The sequence below is a fragment of the Elephantulus edwardii genome, unplaced genomic scaffold, assembly GCF_000299155.1.
Source record: "Elephantulus edwardii isolate Elephantulus edwardi_28Jun2011 unplaced genomic scaffold, EleEdw1.0 scaffold00246, whole genome shotgun sequence".
NCBI lineage: Eukaryota > Metazoa > Chordata > Mammalia > Macroscelidea > Macroscelididae > Elephantulus > Elephantulus edwardii.
The window spans coordinates 3,611,739-3,633,414 of record NW_006399996.1 but is presented as its reverse complement, the minus strand read 5'-3'; the positions used below and the strand labels follow the sequence as shown (position 1 = coordinate 3,633,414).

Sequence of the window (21,676 nt, the reverse complement as noted above, 5' to 3'; positions counted from 1 at the left end):
AAATGCAAAAAAAACCCCAACAAATTTGGTCCTGGTATTTTCCTTTTTGCTTCTCCATGACTCCATTATAAAATCCTATTGTTTTCTTCCATTTGAATGGCTCTATCTTTTCTGTTGACTAACTCCTTGCAAGGAATGACATCTCCACACCTGGGACTTCAGCTTGGGATTTATTTTCACTTTTAGACAGTTCCTAAGACAGTAGAAGGTAGATGGTGAGCTTTTGTGATGGGTTTTACACAAATTAGTCATTTCCAACTGTGGTAAGTAATTCAGTGGCTGAATGCTTACCTCTGCCCACTCAACCTCAACCCTTGAAATGCTGCTCAAAAATTATCTCCTAAGGGAGCTCTGGTGGCCTAGTGGCAAGATGCTGCACTGTAATCCCAGAGGCACACGGTTCAAATCCACCAGATACTCTGCTGGAGAAGGAGGGGACAATCTCCTCCTGTACCAGTCAGATCTGATTTGATGGTACACGTAAAAATAATACAATAAAAATTTTAAAAAAATTATCTCCTGTCTTCACACTGTCTTTCCCTTTATTGCAGTGGCCAGAATCCTGGGAAATAGTTTCCTTAAATGTAGGACCACTAGAATCTTGCCTAAGTTTATAATCTAAATCACCATTGTCAACAAGCAAATTGGAGTTTCTGTCAAAATTATTTTAAAGTATTTTAAAGTTAAGTATTTTTTTGTTGTTCTGATTGTTAATCCAAGCAAGATTAAATCAATGACAGCTTCAATCCTTTCTCCATCCATCATAATGTCAACTGTTGGCCTTGTGATGAGAGCCTTTGTTTTCTTGATTTTTTTTAAAAAATTATTTTTGTATGTGTGTATAGTCAAATTGGATCTGACTGTCACAGGAAGAGATTGTCCCACCTCCAGCAGAGCATCTGGTGGATTCGAACCGCTCACCTCATGCATTACAGTGCAATTTCTTGCTACTAGGTCACCAGAGCTCACCAAGAGCCTTTGTGTTCTTAATGTTGAGATGTAATCCATACCAAAGGCTGTAGTCCTTGATCTTCTGCAGCAAGTGTTTCATAGCTCCCTCACTTTCAGGAAACAAAATTACATTACTTGTCACTTACCAGTGAGTAAATAATCATGATATAGTGCTAACTGCTTCGAGCAAAGACTTCTAAATCTATAAAGGAAGTTTTCAGGGAGGGGCCCACACAGAGGTAATCTAAACTGGGGTTTGAATGACTATCTTGCAGTTTACCAGTAAACATTTTCCATTCTGTCTACCTTGTCCTAAAATATTTCTTGCAGAGAAATATAATAGACAGGATTGTCAGAATAGAAACCAAGGAACCAAAGTTAACATTCTCAGCATTTGTATGCTGTTGGCATGATGCACTGAGAGAAACACATCATTTCTGTGATATTTCTGCCAAAGTACATTGTTGTTGTGGTGGTGGTGTGTCATCAAGTTGGAATCAGCCTGTAGGTGACTTTCCAGAGGGTTCTCAGAGGCAGTCAACTGCATGGGAGGTGATTGTCCATTCTTCTTTCCCGCAGAGAAGCTGGTGAATTGAAATTGTGTGCTTTTGGATTGCAGCACAGCTTCTTAGCATTAGTCCACTAGTACATTGTGGTTAGGTGCTGACGAGTCGAGTACGACTCATAGCAACCCTATGAACAGCCAACCTGAACCTTGCCCTTTCCTGTGCCGTCCTCATCATCTAGAGCCCACTGCTGAAGTAAACATGTCAATCTATCTTGTTGGAGGTCTTCTGTCCTTTGTTGACTCTCCTTCTTTCCATACATGATGTCCCTTTCCAAGAAATAGCCCTGCCTAGCTTTATACCCAAAGTATGAAAGATAAAGCTTCACCATCTTTGCCTCCAAGGAACACTTCCGCTGCACTTTTTCCAAGACAGATATTTATTCTTTTGGCAGTCCATAGGACATTCAGTACTAATCTCCAGAACCACAACTTGAAGACATCAATTCTTCTTCTGTTGTCCTCAGTCATTATCCAGCTGTCTGATGCATAGCAGGTGACTGAGAAGACCATGACATGGATTAGGCACACCTTAGTCTTCAAAGTGACATCATTGCTCTTCAGCATTTTAGAGACATTCCTGCCAGTGGACTTGCCCAATGCAATACATCTCCTGCTTTCCTGACTGCTGGTACCAAGGGTGCTGATTGTTGATCCAAGCAAGATGAAATCATTAGCAGCTTCAGTCCTTTCTCCATCAATCAGAACGTTGACTGTTCATCTTGTGGTGAGGACTTCTTTTCTTGATGTTGAGGTATAATCCATACTGAAAACTATAGTTCTTGATCTTCTGCAGCAAGCATGTAATATTTTCCTCACTTTAAACAAGCAAAGTTGTGTCATCTGCGTAACAAAGGTTGTTGATGATTCTTCCTCCAATCCTGACGTCACTTTTTTCTTTATAAAGTTGGGTTTCGTGAATTATTTGTTCCGGAATGGAGAAAGGATTTGGCTCTGATGGGCACACCTCCTGATTTTAAATTGTGCAATGTTCCCTGGCTCCATTTGGACAATGGCTTCTTGGTATAGGTATAGATTTCATATTAGCATAATTAAATGTTCTGGGACTCCTATTCTCAGTACTAATCATAACTTATGATCCAAAGAATCAAATGCCTTTGCATAGTATATAAAGCACAAATGGACAATCTTCTGCTATTCTCTGCTTTCAGCCAAGATCTGTCTGACATCAGTAATGATATCCCTGGTGCCATGGCCTCTACTAAACCTAGCTCGAAATTCTGGTAGTTCCCTGTCAATGTACTTTTCTAGCTGGTTATTTTAATTATCTTTAATGATATTTTGCTTGCATGAATTATTAATGATACAGGATCTAATTATGAAGCAATACCAAACAAACACAGACTGAGGGGCATTCTACCAAAACGGAAAACTATTTCTTGAAAAGGTCAATAATACTTATAATAACACAAATCTTTAGAGTGCTCGGCCAATAAAAAGAAAGACTCAAATTATTTGTGAGTAGTTTTACCCGATTGCATAGTTTGGGTCTGATCCATAGGCCTACACTTAACTTCTGATACATAACAACTTTGGGAATTCCCAAAACCACTTTTGTTGTTGTTATGTGACGTCAAGCCTGTGACTCATAGCGTCCCTATGTACAACAGCCCTAAACCCTGTTCTATCCTGTGGCAATCTCACTGTCTCCGACACACCTATCCCCTTTACCCCAGTCACTGAATCAGTTAATCTCATTAAGGTCTTCCTCTCCTGCGCTGTCCCTCTCCAAGGACTGGTCCCTCTTTGCAACATGTCCAAGGTATGTCAGATGAAGCTTCTTTGCCTCTCCAGGATGAACCTGTTTGTTCTCTTAGCAGTCCATTCAATACTTCTTCTCCAAAACCACATCTCAAAGGCATTAATTCTCCTTTTATCATGCCTAGCCATTGTCCAGCTGTCTGATGCATAGCAAGTGATTGCAAAAACCATGGCCTGTATCAGGCACATCTTCGTCTCCAGACTGACATTGTTGTTCTACTTTGGAGAGGTCTCTGACACCAGATTTTCCTGATGCAATATATCTTTTAATTTCCTGGCTGCTGGTGCCAAGAGTGTTGATTGTGGAGCCAAGTAAACTAAAGCTGTTGACAATTTCAATCTCTTTGCCATCTATCATGATGCTGTCAATCACTTCAGTGGTGAGAATCTTTGTTTTCTTGCTAGAAGCAGTCACAGAACTCGCTTGAAGTCATTATACCAACACTTGTGGTTAAATTCAGGGAAAGGATTAAAATTAAAAAGGGAAGGTCCCTAGGTCCCTTTGATGACCAAGGTCCCTAGACAAACAAAAACATACTAAGGATCTAAAAATAATTTACCAGTATACGAAGGCTAAGGCCAGACCTCTATTTGGATAAGATTAATTCTTCACTACACACTTCTACAACTAAGAATGAAAGAAGGAGAAATGTGTATGGGCAGAGGACCTGTGGAAGTTTACTCGGTTTTATTATTCCTGGAAGATTCTCCAAACAACCACCGTGTTGTACATGATTCATGTGATGAAGATCAGGAAGAAGCCTGATCTTGCCCCTAAAGCAGCTATTATTCATCCCTGTTGAAATGACGAGGTTAGCAGCACTTACTGCACATGGATTATAAATATTGGAGAGCAAGAGACATACTAAAATGTCCATCCACCTCATCCATGTCCAGGTGGCAGTCCAGGGCTTTGTTATGGAAGCAATGACAGCTGGTGTGGTCTACTGTATATATGGAGATTACTGGGGAGAATCTAAGCCTTAAAGGAAGAGGCACTGTCTTTGTTTTATTAGTGTTGCTTAATTAGACACCAATTTTAAGGTTATGTATTTCTATTGAAAATAAATCATTTGAGTGAGTTCAGACAAGAACACAGTCTTTTGAACAGGCTTTCTTTATTGCATGTTTAAGCTTGATTTACCTGCTTCAAATCCACCAGCTGCTCCGCAGGAGAAAGATGGGCAGTCTCATCCTATGTGATTAACTGCCTCTGAAAAACCCACTGAAGGAGGGTCAGGTCTGTCTCAACAGTACAGCAACAAGAGATCACTAACAAATTCACTCAAAGATGTCAAGCATGCAATAACAAAACATACTGTCCAATTTCAGGCAGTGATAAACTCTCCACATTCTTAAACTCTTAAAACCAAATTGGTTCTTTAAACAAAAAATAATAGTCAGGCTAACACAAAAGTACTCCCAGTTACTGTGTAATAACATATGCTTTGGATGTCTAGTAGGCTTGCTCTATAGCCCAATTAATTTACTTTTCCTGTCTGTTTTGAGGACTGGTTGGGTATCTCAGGTTCTAGTTGACACTTGAAGAAATCTTTGAAAAAATTGGATGGAATATAACATGCTGTCTCCTACAACTGAAAATAAAGGTGGGTAGGGGTGTTTAAACTAAAATGCAAAGACTGGCAATCTCTGCTTAATAGTAATATTTATTACAGGGTGATACTTAACACACATGAGAATAACTTAGTAATGGAGTCCAGTTTAGCTCTTTTGAAATTTTAAAATTTTTGCTGTTGCCATATTAGAACATTTTTTAAATGTCAGCTTAAAATAGAAGTTATATAATTTCACTGTGAATCCAAAAGTAAATGAAAAGTAATTTAAATATGTGCAGAGTTTTCATTTTCTGTGTACTAATCATAAATGCAATTTAAGACAGTCAACACTCTTGGCACCAGTAGCCAGGAAATTAGAAAACATATTGCCATGGAAAAGTTTGCTGTTAGGGACCTCTCCAAAGTACTGAAGAGCAATGGTGTCTCTTCAGAGACTAAGGTGCATCTGATACAGGCCATGGTCTTTGCTATCACTTGCTATGCATCAGAGAGTTGGACAATGACTAAGGAGGATAGAAGGAGAATTGATGCCTTTGAGCTGTGGTGCTGGAGAAGAGTATTGAGGGTACCATGGACTGCTAGGAAAACAAACAGATTCATCCTGGAAAGGGTTAAACTGGGTTGCTCCTTGGAGGCAAGGATTCAAAGGCTCCATCTAACATACTTTGGACATGATGCAAGGAGGGACAGGTCCTTGGAGAAGGACATCATGCTTGGTAGGGTGGAGGGACAGAGCAGAAGGGGAGGGCCCCCTTTGAGGTGGATTGATTCAGTGACTGGGGTAATGGGGATGGGTGTATCGGAGATGGTACGATTGGCACAGGACAGAGCAGAGTTTAGGGCTGTTGTACATAGGGTTGCTATGAGTCGCAAGTGACTCGACGGCACATAACAACAATCATAAATGCTAAAGTAAACCATACTTGAAGTAATTAGTGATTTGATGAAATAGCTGATTTGGTCAGACACAACATTTAAGAGTAAATTTGTAAATTTTCTTGTCCAAGCAAATTGCGTATCCATTGTAATAACATGGCATTGTTCTTGTTAGGTGCCCCTCAGTCAAGGATGACTCATAGTAACTCTATGAACAAAAGATCTGAACTCTAGGGAACTCTGGTGGCCTAGTGGCAAGAAGCTGCACTGCAATCACAGAGGTATAGAATTTGAATACACCAGATGCTCTGCAGGAGAAGGAGGGGCAATCTCCTCCTGTGTCTGTCAGATCTGATTTGATGGTACATACACAAAAATAATAATAATTTTAAAAAGTAATTAAGGTAATAGCAACAGATTTTTTTAAAAAATCTGAACTCTGTTCTATCCTGTGCCATCCTCACATTTCCTGACACACAATAGCCCATTGCAGCAGTAACCATGTCAATCCACTTGGTTGAGGGTCTTCCTCTCCTTTGCTGACTCTCCACCCATCCCAGCATCATGTCCTTCTCCAAGGAAGAGCCTTCCTAGGAACATACCCAGGGTAAGTGAAACAAAGCCTCGTTACTCTTGCCCCCAAAGAGCACCTCTGGCTGCCTCTTCTCCAAGACGTATTTGTTTCTTTTTTGGCCATCCGTGGGATATTCAGTGCTCTTCTCCAACACCACAGCTCAAAGGCATCAGTTCTTTTTCTGTCATCCTTTTTCATTGTCTAGATTTGAGATGCATAGCAAGTGATCAAAAAGACTAAGGCCTGAATCAGATGCACCTTATCCTCAAAATGACACCATTACTCCTCAACAATTTGGTCAGCACCCAATCAACTTTTAAATACAAAGGCACACCAACCAGGTCCCGATTGCTTAAGCAAGAGACTTCCAGCCCACATTGATTGTTAACAAAATCACACCAGCCAATCAGCTTACACTTGACTCGTAACAAAATAAAAAATGCCCAAACAGTTTGCTCCTGACTTTCAAGTAAATCCAAACAACTTATCCTCCAGAATCTAACTGCTCCAAGCTGGAGGCAAAAACATGGTATACATATTGTCATTAAAGCAAATTATTTTTTAAAATGAGAGAGAGGATATTACTACAAACTTTGCAGAAAGAAAAATAATTATAAGGGTATCATTGCTGTCAGAACCTACTCACAGTTAACCCCCCCCTGTGAGTTTTTGGAGGCTGTAAATTCCACAGAAGGAGATTGTCTAAGTAGATTTGAGCCGAGAAGACACCTTTGGGTTAGCAGCCTGATTCCCTATGGTCTACACCACCAGGGCACATGTAATTATGCTAACAAGTAGATAAAATGGACAAATTCCTAGAAAAACATAAACTGTGCACATTTATTCAATATGCAATAGAAAATCTTAATTTACCTGTATCAACCAACCAGATTAATTTTAGAAACCTCAAAACTTTCTACAAAGATATAAGTCCTACATCAAGTGGTTTTGCTGATAAATCCTATCAAATACATTTAAACTTATATGTATGTTAAAATTTACATCAATCCTTCACTAATTATGATGTTGGAAAAGAGCTTCACCAGAAAGTCGGCATCCAGTTCCCAAATCAATAAGACAGTTGATTTAATTACCACTGGAAAATGCTTGTCATTTTCCTGTAGCATCTGGTCCCCCAATGGATCCTTTTCATTTCCTTCACCTATTCCCCCCACCAGCCAATTTCTGCAGCTCTGCAACTGCATCCCTGCCCATCCTCACCCTTCTGCCCCTACCCCTCACCTCCTTGTACCCCCAATATGTTTTTTCCCAATAAAAAAAGAAAGAAAGAAAAGAGCTTCATCATCTTTGCCTCCAAGGATAACTCTGGCTGCACCTTCTCCAGGACATATCTGTTTGTTCTTTTGGTAATCCATGGAATATTCAGCGCTCTTCTCCAACACCACAATTCAAAGGCATCAGTTCTTCTTTCATCCTTATTCGTTGTCCAGCTCTCAGATGCATAGCAAGTGATCGGAAGATCATGGCCTAAATCAGATATACCTTAGTCTTAAACTGACGTCCTTGCTGTTATTGTTGTTGTATGCCATTGCCTGTGACTCATAGCAACCCTATGTACAATAGCTTTGAACCTTGATCTATCCTGAGCCAGTCTCTCTGATTCCAACACACCAAAGCACATTACTCCAGATACTGTGTCAATTCATCTCATCTGGGGTCTTCCTCTCCTGCACTGTCCCTCTACTCTTCCAAGCATGAGGTCCTTCTCCTAGGACTGGTCCATGCTGGCCTTGTGTCCAAAGTATGTGAGACAGAGTTCAAAATCCTTGCCTCCAAGGAGAAACTTGTTTTCACCCTCTCCAAGACAGACCTGTTTGTTCCCTTGGCAGCCCATGGTATGCCCAATACTCTTCTCTAGCACCACAACTCAAAGGCATTCTTCTTCTGTCAGCCTTAGTCGTCCCTAGACTGATATCATTAGTCTTTAGCAGTTTGAAGCACATCATGCTTCCCAAGTGCAGTTTATCTTTTTACTTTCTGACTACTGATGCCAAGAGTGTTGATTGTGGAGCTGAGCAAGCTGAGATTGTTAACAATTTCAATCTCTTCTTGGAAAGGTCCCTGACTACAGACTTTCCCAGGGCAATCCTGATCTCCTAATAGCTGGTACCAAAAGTATTGACTATGAATCCAAGTAAGATGAAGTTGCTGACTCTCTTTCTCTGAAATGTTGCTAGGAGAGGCTATTCCTTTGGAAGGGACATCAAGCTTGGAAAGATGGAGAATCAGCAATAGAGAAGAAGACCTGCAATGAGGTGCATTGACAGGGTAACTGCAGCAATGGGCTCAAGTGCATCAGAGATGATGAGGATGACACAGGATAGGACAGGATTGAGATCTGTTGTTCACAGAGTTGCTATGAGTTATACTTGACTCGATGGCATCTAACAATAACATGTCATGTGTGTATCTTCATTGGCAAAGTCCCTGCTCATATCTTTTGCCCATTTCTTATCAGATTGTTCATTTTGTTATCATCGAGTTTCACAAGTTCTTTGCATATTTCTGATACAACTTCTTTATGAGGTATGCTATTGTCATTAGGTGTCTGGACCATTAGGGGTGGACCAGTTCCTGATTGCCTATGACTCCACACAATTGAGACAAGACAACACAAAGCAAAAGACATCTTAGCTCTGGAGAAATTGTGTGCTTGTGCACAAGTACCTTGTGGAGGTTTGTCAGGCTTAGGAACCAACAGAGTGCCAAGATTCCTAGACAGAGAGAACCAGGAACATACGTGGATTTTTTTTAAAGGACAAACTTTACCTTATAATCGTCTATAAATTTTAGAATTTTCATATACCAAGTTGTTGTTATGTACCATCGAGTTACTTGCAACTCATGGTGGCCCTATGTACAAGAGCCCTAAATGCCGTTCAATTCTGTGCCAACCTCACCATCTCAAACATACTCATTCCCACCACTCCACTCACAGAATTGATCCATCTCATCAAGGGTCTTCCTCTCCTCCGCCGTCCCTCCACTCTCCCAAACATGATGTCCCTCTCCAAGGACCAGTCCCTCCTTGCAACATGCACAAAGTATGTCAGTAATCAAGGAAATATTTAAGCTTAGTGATGTTATGGGAGAATTAATGACATCAGCGTAAGTATTTAACTAAAAAGGCAGTTTACAAAAATAGAATAAGTAGGATGATTACAACTTTGAAATAGGTAGAAATAAACATATTTGTTGTTTGTGGGGTTTTTGTGGGTTGTTTTTTTTCTTCTCCCCTCACACCTCCCCTTATCAAATTCCAATTTACCTCAGTAACTCCCAGAGACGACAAAGAAGAGACAGACAATTTATTGCATGTCCCTCAGCTGGAGGCAGAGAAGGAACAAGGAAGAAGTGTGAAAAACTGACTTAAAGTCCTTCCCTTGCTGACCTGACCATGGTGAGAGGGCCTTTCACTCAGGCATGGGGAGAAGGGTGAGGAAAGGGAGTCTGATGAATTTGCAGAACCTGGTGCTGATGAGCCCTAAGAAAAGGTTATGGAGACATCCCCATCTTTTTTCTCAGGATCTTGGGGTGCCAGTAATCTGTGTTCTCTTTCAGACACTTCTTAACCATGGGAAAAGTGCTGCTGCAGGATACGGAGCCAAAGGGATATGTCAGATTCGAATGCTGGAGATTTCTTTGGTTGAAGTAGCAAAGAACTGCTGAGAAAGAACAGAGGATGTGAGAGAGGAAAGTTGGGAGAGGAAGAGGGAAACTGGCAAGGGAAATGAGGCCAAAGGGAAGATGAGGCCTTTAGAACCTATCCCAGGGGATTGGCACATGCCTCCCACATATTCTCTCTGCCCACCCATCCCTGTCCCCTTTTTCTCCCAGAACTCTCCTGGCCACTTACCACAGATGATATACAGGGAAAATGTCAACCAACCAATGAAATAGCTCCAGCCAATGGGAATTGATAAATTCCTCTTCCACTCAAAGATCCAGAGGTTTATAGGGAACAACATGAGGGTGAAGAAAACGAAGGTGACTGGGAAACAGGAAGTGGAAAAGTCTTATTTTCATCAAGAATCCCACAAGGATGCTTCCTCATCTGCTTAGTTACAGCCGAGTTACAGCCGCAAACCCCAACTTTCATCCTCACACACAGAGTCCTGGCCCAAAAGGGTCATGGGACTCAGCCCCTTCACCTCCACCTGTCCAGTGGCTAGGAAATTATGTGCCACAATTCTCAGTAACATATGTTCGGTCCAGTTCTCCCACCACCCACAAAAATCCCTGAGAAAAGAAAGAAGAGCAAAGGAAGGAGTGGGTTAGGAGAAACTAAAGGCCTTTTTCAGAGCTAGGGTACCTTCACAGATGCTCATAATGGTCCCAGTCCAGCCAACGGCAGGTAGTCTCTGAAAGACAGGCAAGTATGGCAGATGCAGCCAGGCGGTGAGGACAAAGCCCAGTCCAAGGGCAATGAAGAAGCTTAATTTGGCCAACTCAAAGAATGGCTGATTTTTCCATTGCTTAAAAATATCTGGAGAAGAATGAGAAAACAGAACAAACAAGGGATTCACAATAGAGGAAATATAGATGAGCAATTAGAAAATGCTGCAGTTCATAAATAAGATAGTAGTAGTAGTTGTTGTTGTTGTTGTTAAGAGCCGTCGAGTCATAGGTGACTCATAGTGACCCTATGAACAAAACTCCTCCACAGTTGCGTGACTTTCATCCTTTCTCCAGGTTCATAGGGTTTCCGGAGGCAAGTTATTTACGAAAATGGATGCCACTCGTGCTTCCAAGCTTGGGAACTCGGGGAGCTCCACCAAACACTGTCCACCATAGGTAACCCTTATGTCATTTGACACATCAGTGCCACAGTGTTCAGTTTCACAGCAACCACAAGTTACCTCTGAACGGCAAGTAGACACACCAGGGCTATATGACCTAGAAGAATATTTGACCAAAAACAATTAAAAACAGGCCTGAGGGTCGCGGATTAGAGTCATCAACCTTTGGCTTGGTAGCATCATTTCGGTCCACTAGGCCAACTGGTTTTGCAAATGTAAAATGATAATGAAATACCATTTTAATTTATTAAATAAGATTGTACATACTGTACTATTTGATAGTTGTCATTGTTGTGTACCATAGTGTCGGAACCAACCCACAGCTGACTTTCCAATGGGTTTCAGAGACAATGAATTATGTGGACCAAGATTGCCCATCTTTCTCCCACAGAGCAGCTTTTGGATCTGAACCATGTGCCTTAGGGAATGCTGTGCAGCCTCTAACTCTATTAAAAAGAAGACCTCCATAGAAAAATGGACAGAAGATGTGAACTAGAATTCTCAGAAGACATCAGCAGAGAACTGCCAGAAGTCCAGGCTGGGTTTAGAAGGAGTCGTGGTACTAGGGATATTGTAGCTGATGTTAGTTGGATCTTAGCTGAAAGCAGGGACTACCAGAGGAATATATATCTGTGTTTCATTGACTATGCAAAGGCATTTGACTGTGTGGATGATAACAAACTGTGGCTGACTGTGAGACGAATGAGAATACCAGAACACTTGATTGTGCTAATGAGAAACCTATACTGGGGCCAAGAGGCAGTCGTCAGAACAGAGCAAGGGAACACTGCATGGTTCAAAATTGGGAAGGGTGTACGCCAGGGATGTGTCCTGTCTCCATACCTTTTCAACCTGTATGCAGAACAGATTATCCGGGAGGCTGGGCTCTATGAGGAGAAATGTGGGATCAAGATTGGTGGAAGATCTATCAGCAATCTGCGATATGCAGATGACACAACCCTGCTTGCTGAAACTGAGGAGGATCTGAAGCGCTTGCTGCAGAGGGTACTGCAGCCTCCAATATGGATTGAGGCTCAATGTCAAGAAGACAAAGATTCTCACCACTGGGCCAATTGGCAGCATCAGGATGGACGGTGAAGAGGTTGAGATTGTTCACAGCTTCAGTTTGCTTGGCCCCACAGTCAACACTCTCGGCACCAGTAGCCAGGAAATTAGAAGATGTATTGCCATGGGAAAGTCTGGTGTTAGGGACCTCTCCAAAGTACTGAAGAGCAATGGTGTCTCTTTGGAGACTAAGGTGCGTCTGATACAGGCCATGGTCTTTGCTATCACTTGCTATGCATCAGAGAGTTGGACAATGACTAAGGAGGATAGAAGAAGTGATGCCTTTGAGCTGTGGTGCTGGAGAAGAGTATTGAGGGTACCACGGATGGCTAGGAAAACAAACAGATTCATCCTGGAAAGGGTCAAACCGGGCTGCTCCTTGGAGGCAAGGATTCTAAGGTTCCCTCTAACATACTTTGGACATGATGAAAAGAGGGACAGGTCCTTGGAGAGGGACATCATGCTTGGTAGGGTGGAGGGACAGAGCAGAAGAGGAAGGCCCCCTATGAGATGGATTGATTCAGTGACTGGGGTAATTGGGATGGGTGTATGGGAGACGGTGCTATTGGCACAGGACAGAACAGAGTTTAAGCATGTTGTACATAGGGTCACTATGAGTCGCAAGTGACTCGATGGCACACAACAATAAACATAGAGAGCTCTGGTAAGTTACTATGTAGGTTGGCGTAAGAAGTTGAGCTGCCAGCCCAAAGGCATGTGGTTTGGAGCCACCAGTTGCTCCATGGGAGAAAGATGGACAATCTTCTCCTGTGCTATTATTCACAGCCTCTGAGAAACTGCTGAAGGGTCAGCTACTTGATGGCACATAAGAATAAGCAGCATAAAAGAAACTCAACACCAAAAAAGTGAAACGTAAATTAAGTTTGTGGGTTTTTTTAATTTATCAGATTGTTGTTGCTGTTGGTATTAGTAGATGATGTCAGGTAGAGAACAGCTCATTGCCACCCTATAACCAGCAGACCTGAACTCTGTCCTATCCTGTGCCATCCTCATCATCGCAGACGTGCTTGAGCCCATTGCTCAAGTCATTGTGTCAATCAGTTTAGCAAAGATCAAAACAAAATTGATGATATTTGTGAGGAAGTGGTATCATCCATTTTGTTTTGATTGTTGCTAAGGTTAAAATGGAGATTTATTGACCTAGTGGTCAGGGAGTTCACTGCCAACCCAGAGACAGCTTGTTTGAAGCCACAAGCTACTTCAAGGCAGAAAGAGGAAAGTAAATATCCACCTGTGTGATTTACAGCCTCTGAAAGCTCTTTGGAGGGTCAGCTATGAGTCAGTTCTGATTCAAGTGAGAGTCAGCAATGAGTTGTTCATTTGTTTGTTGTTAGTATAGAAGATGTGACTTCACATAGAAGTCAAATTAAAACCTTGTATACCAGCAATGCTTGTTCTTGGAAACTACATTAAGGTAATAACAGATGTGCACCAATATGTATGCACAGGGAAGTTCTCCCCCCACCCCCGGCCCTCTTCTTTGCAGAGATATTGATAGGCCCAATTAGTGATTAAATAAATTATTGTTGATAGCTGCCTTCCATTCTGTTCATAACTCATGGTACCCAAACACAATGGAACAGAACCCTGATGATACACAGATTTTCATTGATTCATTCTCAGAACTAAGTCACCAGGCCTTTCTTTCTGTCTGCCTTATACTGTAAACATTACTGAAACCTGCTCGTGCAAGCTTCACACTGAGGTGGATCAGATTATAAAAAATGGTAATATACCAAATGCTTATTTCCAAATACGTAACCCTGGTGGTGAATTATACCACAATGAGCAGCTAGCTGAAAGGTTGGTAATGCAAATCCACCATTGACTCTATGGGAGAAAGATAGACAATCTCCCATAAAGACTTCAGAGCCTCAGACACCCAGGGGGAGATTTGTTAAGAGTCACAATAAACCCAAGGACAGTGAGTTGCTTTTTTTGGCTTTTGAGATTTTTGTTGTTGTTGATGGCCCTGGAAAGACACACAAGAAACTGGTAGGTAGTAGTGGTGGTCTCAGGGAGGGGAAATCAAAGCCTGGAAATAGAGGACAAACTTCACCTTATAAACGTCTATGTTGTTGTTGTTGGTAGGTGCTGTAGGAGTTGCAGGTGACCCATAGCTACCCTATGAACGAAAGACCTGGACACCTGTGTAACTTTCGTCCTTTCTCCAAGTTCATAGGGTTTCCAAAGGCAAGCTATTACAGAAGTGGATGCCACTCCTGCTGCCAAGCTTGTTTTATAGATTTTAGAATTTTCACTCTGTTCATATACCAAGTAATCAAAGAATTATTTCCCTTTAGTGATATTATGTAAGAATTACTTAATGACATCAGAGAAAGTGTTTAACTAAAAAGTACACTTTGAAAAAATAGAATAAGTAGGATGATTGAAACCTTGAAATATGTAGGAATCATACACATTTCGCACATCAATACATAAATAGAAATATTTGTGAATAAAAATGATATAAATAATATATAAATTATAAGTATATAGTATATATAAATATTTATCTATATTTGTATTTCTGTAAATATATAAATATAAATATTGAAATCTATGTAACTTTTTACACTATAATGTATGTAAAAAGTGGAAAACGTCATTTCATTACAATGTCTACAGTGATAATAGCTATGTAGGGAAATTTTAGGCAACTTTTATTCTCTTTCTCAAAGTTTTCTATTTCTGTAATGACTGTGCAACTTCACTCAGAAAACACCCTAAGTATTTCTATATTTAAAGTTAATAGGTAAAATGAAACAAACCTTCTCTCATATTGCTAGTGGAAATGCAATTTGCATCATACGTGTTGAAATAAATTAGAGCTCTAAAATGTTTACTTTCATTGGTCCAATAAACCCAATTTGAGAACTTGTCCCAAAGAATTCCCACTAAATACAGAAAAAATTCCAACATAAATTAACAAGCTTCACTGGTCCTTCTCTTTCAAACATGAAATTGGAAATGTGTTTTCCAAGAGTAGGGAAATAAAACAGTCAAATTAAAGATGATGAATGTCCAACGAAGTTTGTCTTTTGTTTTTCAAAGAGGAGCAAACAGGGGGAAGGGGGGTAAAGAAAAAAGTGCAACAATGAATGAATGAAAATCCAAAATCTCTAAATGTTCATTAAAATTAACAAAATAAAACAAAATAATGAACATATAAAATTTTATATAGTTGCTTACAATAAGGAAATGCTTATTCTATATTGGAGACTAATTTTAAAAGGATATAAAATTGCTTTTGAGAAATTATTACAGTAATGTAAAAACATTCAAAATTTGTTTAAAGAAAAAAGCCCAGAAAAATGAGCGTGCATCAAACTAGCTCACGGCTGTTTCTGCATGGTACCACAGATGTGAGTTTGGGAATCAGACACAGACCTGCATTTTTATGTTAACCTATAATAGCAACAACAGTATAAAATTTCCCTTTTAATAGAGGAAAAGCCATCAAAAGTAACAATTCCATTTGCTTCTACCTAACAGCTTTATTAGGAAGCTCTGGTGGCTTAGTGGTAAGAAGCTGCACGCAGTTTGAACGCGTTAACTGCTCTGCAGAAAGATGGGCGATCTCCTCCTATGAGATTAACTACTTCTGAAAATCCGGAGTCGCTTCTTACTCTATTGTTCACAACTACAACAGCTTTATTGGGAGCTCTGGTGGCTTAGCCCGTGGGAAGTTGCGTTGCTAACACAAAGGCCACACTTCTCTGGCTGTTTTAATCTCCCCTTCATCCACCACCCATCCATCCTCACCACTCCCACCCTCCAGGATTCTGCAGGAGGATGGTCAAAATCCTTCCATGTGTTTTACAGCCTCTGAAATTCATCAGAGAGTCAACTATGAGTTGGTTTTTCACTCTATGGTGATGACAGTGAGTGGATGAATGAGTAACTCAACATTCTTGGGCTAAATTCTTAATCTCTCTGAATATCCATTTTCTTCTGAGTCGCAGACGACTCGATGGCACATAACAACAACAACCTCTCTAAAAATACCTTCCCACCTCTTTGGGTTGATTGTAGATTAAATTGGACAAATAGTATAAAATGTGTAATATGCTAATTTTTCTTTCCCCACTTTCCCCACCTCCCCACATTTTTTGCCAGAAGGATGGGGAGCTCTGGTGGCCTAGTGGCAGGAAGCAGTGCTGCAGTCTCAAAGACACATGGTTCTAGGCCACCTGCTGCTCTGCAGGAGAATGGTGGGCAATCTCCTCCCATGCAATTAACTGCCTCTGAAAACCTTCCAAAGAGTCAGCTATGGGTCAGTACACAACAATAATGAATAGTCAGGTAACTTTTTTCATTGCTTTACACTGTTAAGAAGAATTTTTTGTTTTTGTTATGTGCCATCAAGTCACCTGTCACTCATAGCGATGCTATCTATGTACAATAGCTCTGAAGCATGCATTGTCCTGAGCAATGTCACTGACTCTGACACACCTATCCTCATTGCCCTAGTTCCTGTTATCAGTCCATCTCATCCGGGGTCTTTATCTTCTGCACTGTCACTCCACCCTTCTGAGCACGACGCTCTTCTCCAAGGACCCATGCCCAAAGTATGTGCTACAGAGCTTCAAAATCCTAGCCTCCAGGGAGAAACTTGGTTTCACTCTCTCTAAGATAGACTTGTTTGTTTTCTTGGTAGTCCATGGTATGTTCAAGACTCTTCTCCAGCACCACAACTCAAAGGCATAGATTTTTCTGTCATCAATCATTGTCTGGTCTCTTACGCGAAACAAGTAATTGCAAATACCATGGACTGGATCAGACACACCTTAGTCTCTAGATTGACATTGTTGCTTCTCAGTATTCTGGAAAGGTCCCTAGCAGCTGATTCACCTAATGCAATTTGTCTTTTAATTTCCTGACTACTGGTGACAAGAGTGTTGATTGTAGAGCTGAGTAAGCTGTATCATTCAAGTGAAAGCAAAGGAATAAGGAAACCAAACTTGAAAAATGGAAAAACTCTCAGAGACCCAGAGGTGATTAAGGGACTGCAAAGATAAGAAAGTGACTGGGTCAGGGCCTGGTGGAGAGAGGTCCGGGGGGCTCCCCTCAAAGTTAAGGTCTGAGAGATTAGAGAAAATCATTCCTTGGGACTCTCGGCCAATAAAAAAACTGATGCATTTGGGGGAGTAACTCAAGTTTCCCATGGACTGCCAAATGAACAAACGTGTCTTGGAAAAAGTGTAACCAGGGTCCTCACTGGAGGCAAGGGTGGTGAAGCTTAATCTTACCTATTTGGGGCATGTTGCCACAAGGAGCCAGTCCTTGGAGAAGGACATTATGCTTGAAAAAGTAGTGGGTCAGAGAAAGAGAGGAAGACCCTTAACAAGCTGGCTGGGTACAGTTACTGCAGTGATGGGCCAAGTATATCAGAGGTGGTGAGGATGGCACAAGATATGTCATAAGGACCATTATTCTTAGGGTCGCTGTGAGTCATAGTTGATTCTAGAGCACACACACAACAATAACTAGTAACTCTTCTCCAAAGCCACATTTCAAAGGCATCAATTCTTCTTTTGTCTTCCTTATTCATTGTCCAACTTTAAGCTGTACAAGAAGCAATTGAAAAGACAATGGCTTAGATCAGGGACACCTTAGTCTTTAAACTGAGGAGGGGTGAGTCCTTGGAAAAAGACAATATGCTAGAAAAGGAGAAAAGGTGAGGGGTCAGCAAAAGAAAGACCTTCCACAAGATCAATTGACACAGTGACTGTAACAATGAGTTTGAGAATAGCAATGATGATGAGTATGGTGGAGGATAGGGCAAGGGTAAGATTTCTTGTTCATAGAGTCACCGTCTACTTGATGGCACCTAAAAACAATGACTGGCAGCTCTAAACACACCCAGAGGCCTTGAAAGAAAGGGCCTGATGACGTTCTTCTAAAAGGTCACAGTCTTGAAAAATCTATGTGGGACAGTTCTACATGTACCACCATGATTAAAATCGTTCATCAGTGATTGAGTTGGATTGTTTGTTTGTTTGGCTTTTCTTTATCTTTCACATGTGCTTAGAGTCCACACATCACATAACTTTTTTTCTAAGCCCAGGCTTGGCCTTACTAAAAACAGTAACATTTTCCAATGGGTCTGGCAGAACTGGGAGGGAGAAAGTGATCCTGGGAAAACTCAATACCAGCAGAGTCATCGTGGGGCCTGGGGAATGGGGTCATCCCCAGGGAAGGAGGCAAGGATCCTAGGGATGACAATGTAAAGACCAAGGCCGGCTGGAAGGCCCTCAGTGGGGCAGGTGGGACCTTACCTTTCCTGTATTCTGTGGCATGAGGATGAGATTTCCAGTCCAGAAAGAACCCCATAGACATGATATGGACATAGGTGTGGATTTCAGCGCTGACATTTGCTGGCCAGTACTGGAAGAAACGGCTCCCAGCGGGGTAGAGCCAATTCTTGGAGAAAGCCATCAAGAGCAGCAGGCTGAGGGCAGCCAGGCTAAGCTCTGAGGTCAGCACCTGCATCTTCCTGAAGCTAGATGTCTGTCGTAAGCATTCTTGGGACCCCCGTCGCTGGAGTGTGACCAGCTGTCTGGGAACACGGGAAGTGCTAAGAGAGGCCTGCCCCTCCTCTCTTGTCCCAGCCTCTCTTCTCCATTTGGCTTCCCAGCACTCCTCTTTGGGCCTCTGGTGTTCACCCCTGACTCCTCGTGACCCAGATTGCATCCCAAAGGCTACTGCTCCCCTCTGCAGAACACCTTGCCCTTCTTTCCAGCTTCTACCACATCACCTTCTACCACCGCTTGCCAGGCCAAGCTGACTCTTGTTTTTTAAGTTTTCATCAGGCTAGGAAGCTGCCAGGAGCAGGAGTCTGGAAGAGAATGAGGAGCCTCTGATTAGCACCTGATCCACAGCCAGGATCCCAAAGTCTCTCAGCAGGCCAGAGCCTCTAACTGCCATGGAACATTCCAGAGTGAGATGGGGGAGGGGTCCATGACTCTTCATCTTCACCTTTAATTTCAGCTCTTGTGAAGTTCTGTTCCTCAGGTCCCAACTCAGAACCATGGCTCTGGGGCCTCCCTTCAGTTTCTGACCTTCCTTTGCCCAAGAACAATGTTCTCAGAGAGTCCCTTTCTCTCTTCTCAGGTCCTTCTCTGTCTTAACCTCCACTCAAGAGCTCACTGGTGAGGCAAGGAAGAAGAGATCTGGCTTCAAGCAGACATCCCTCCATTGTTGTGGGAATCCCTGAGTGGCATAAACAGGTTAAGCATTCTTCTACTATTCGAAAGGTTAGTAATTGAATCCAACTAGAGGCACCTAAAATAACATTCATTATATCGATGACACACCTTGCTTGCTGAAAGTGAAGAGGACTCCAAGCACTTGCTGCAAAGGGTCAACCTTCAGTATGGATTGCATCTTAACATCAAGAAAAGAAAGACTCTCGTCTGCAGTCAAAGACCTCTCCAAATTATTGAGGAGCAATCATGTCAGTTTGAGGACTAAGGTGCACCTGATTCAGGGTATGGTCTTTTCAATCACTTGCTATGCATATGAGAGCTGAACAATGAATAAAGATGACAGAAAAAATGATGCCTTTGGGCTGTGGCATCGGAGAAGAGTACTGAATATCCCATGGACTGCCAGAAGAACAAAGATATGTCTTAGAGAAGATGCAACCAGATTGCCCCTTGGAAGTATAGAGGACAAAGCTTCATCTCACATACTATGGGCTTGTTGCTATGAGAAGTTCTCCCTTGGAAAGGGACATCATGCTTAGAAATGTAGAGAGTCAGCAAAAAATAGGAAGACCCTCAACCAGATGGATTGACACAGCAGCGACTGCAGCAATAGGCTTGAATATGTCAGAGATTGGGAGGATGACACAGGATAGGACAATGTTCTGGTCTGTTGTTCATATGGTCACTATGAGATTTGCACAACTCAACAGCACCTAACAGCAACAATAGTTGCACCTAAGGAGAAAGACCCAAAGACCTGCTTCCCAAAAGTCCTAGCCTTAAAAGCAATTCTACGTTTGAACATGATTCATGGTCAACTCTATAGCTATTGGTTTCGGTTTATCCATCTTCCAAACATGTAATCAACTTCTCATTACTTCCCATCACCCTGCCAACTTGTGGTTGCTTCTTCTTCCCTTCATCCCCTAGCCCCTCAGCACCAGAAAGGAGAATCACAGGATGAGGAGAGGGTGATATGGTGTGAAGTAGCCTGAGATGTTTCTAACCTCCCTTCTGAGTTACAGAAAAAGAAATCTGAGTTGTTCATAATCGCCTGATCCTCATGGCTCCCAGATCATAGCTAAAGAACAAAAAAAAAAAAAAAACCAAACAATCAACAAAAACTACTGTTGTTCATTCCAATTAGCATACTCCATGCAAGCGGGGACTGCTCCATGCTGTCATCTTCATGTAAGCAGATTACAAGACCTCTCTTCTATTCCTCTTTTAAGGTTCGGGAGGTTTAAACTGCCCACTTATAAGTTAGTAGTTAAGTGCATTGTTTGCACAACTCTGGAAGCCCAGACTTCACCTTGTTGTTGCTGTGTACCAATGAGCTGGAATGGACTCACTGCTGACCCTCCAACAGTTTTCAGAGGCAGTTAATCATCCAGGAGGAGATTGCTCATCTTTCACCTATGGAGCAGCTGGGAGATTCAAACTGTGTGCCTTTGGGTTGGCAGAGTAACTCCTTACTACTAAGCCACTGGAGTTTTCTAGATTTCAATTGTTTTTGTTGTGTACCATTGGTTTTCAGAGACAGTAAATGACACAGGGGGAAATTGCCCTTCTTTCTCCCATGGTGCAGCTGGAGGATTCAAACTGCATGCTTTCACTTGGTGTCCTTGCCACTAAGCCACCAGAGCTGCCTAGACTAGGTTATTGATGAGTCTTTCTCTGATCTTGATGCCACATTACATATAAATTGCTATTGTCATGTGCCATCAAGTCACCTGCGATTCATAACACCCCTATGCACAACAGCTGTGAACTCTGCTCTATCTTTTACCAACCTTATTGTCTCTGACACACGTACCCCCACTACCCCAGTCATTGAATCAACCCATCTCATCCAGGGTCTGAGTCTCTTGTGTTGTCCTTCCATCCTCCCAAGCATGACATCCCTCTCCAAGGACTGGTCCGTCCTTGCAACATGCCCAAAGTATGTCAGACAAAGCTTCAGAATCCTTGCCTCCAAAGAGCAGCCTGGTTTCACTCTCTCGATGATGAACCTGTTTGTTCTCTTAACAGTCCATGGTATATTCAATACTCTTCTCTAGTACTACAGCTCAAAGGCATCAATTCTCCTTCTATTATGCCTAGTCATTGTCCAGCTTTCTGATGCATAGCAAGTAATTGCAAAGATCATGGCCTGGTTCAGGTGCACCTTATTCTCTAGACTAATATCATTGCTTTTCAGTACCCTGGAGATGTCCCTGACAGCAGATTTTCCC

The 21,676-nt window shown here is 41.9% G+C and overlaps 1 protein-coding gene across 1 annotated transcript; it reads right to left on the bottom strand.

Moving 5' to 3' along the window:
* Positions 1–9,841: 9,841 nt before the first annotated feature.
* On the bottom strand, positions 9,842–20,599 carry ODF4 (outer dense fiber of sperm tails 4). The gene is made up of 5 exons (XM_006899187.1): positions 20,595–20,599; positions 18,513–18,793; positions 10,659–10,832; positions 10,203–10,337; positions 9,842–10,011 (listed from the first exon to the last, which is right to left on the bottom strand). Exons 1-5 carry the CDS (start codon positions 20,597–20,599, stop codon positions 9,842–9,844), a joined length of 765 nt encoding a protein of 254 aa, XP_006899249.1.
* Between the last annotated feature and the right edge of the window lie 1,077 nt (positions 20,600–21,676).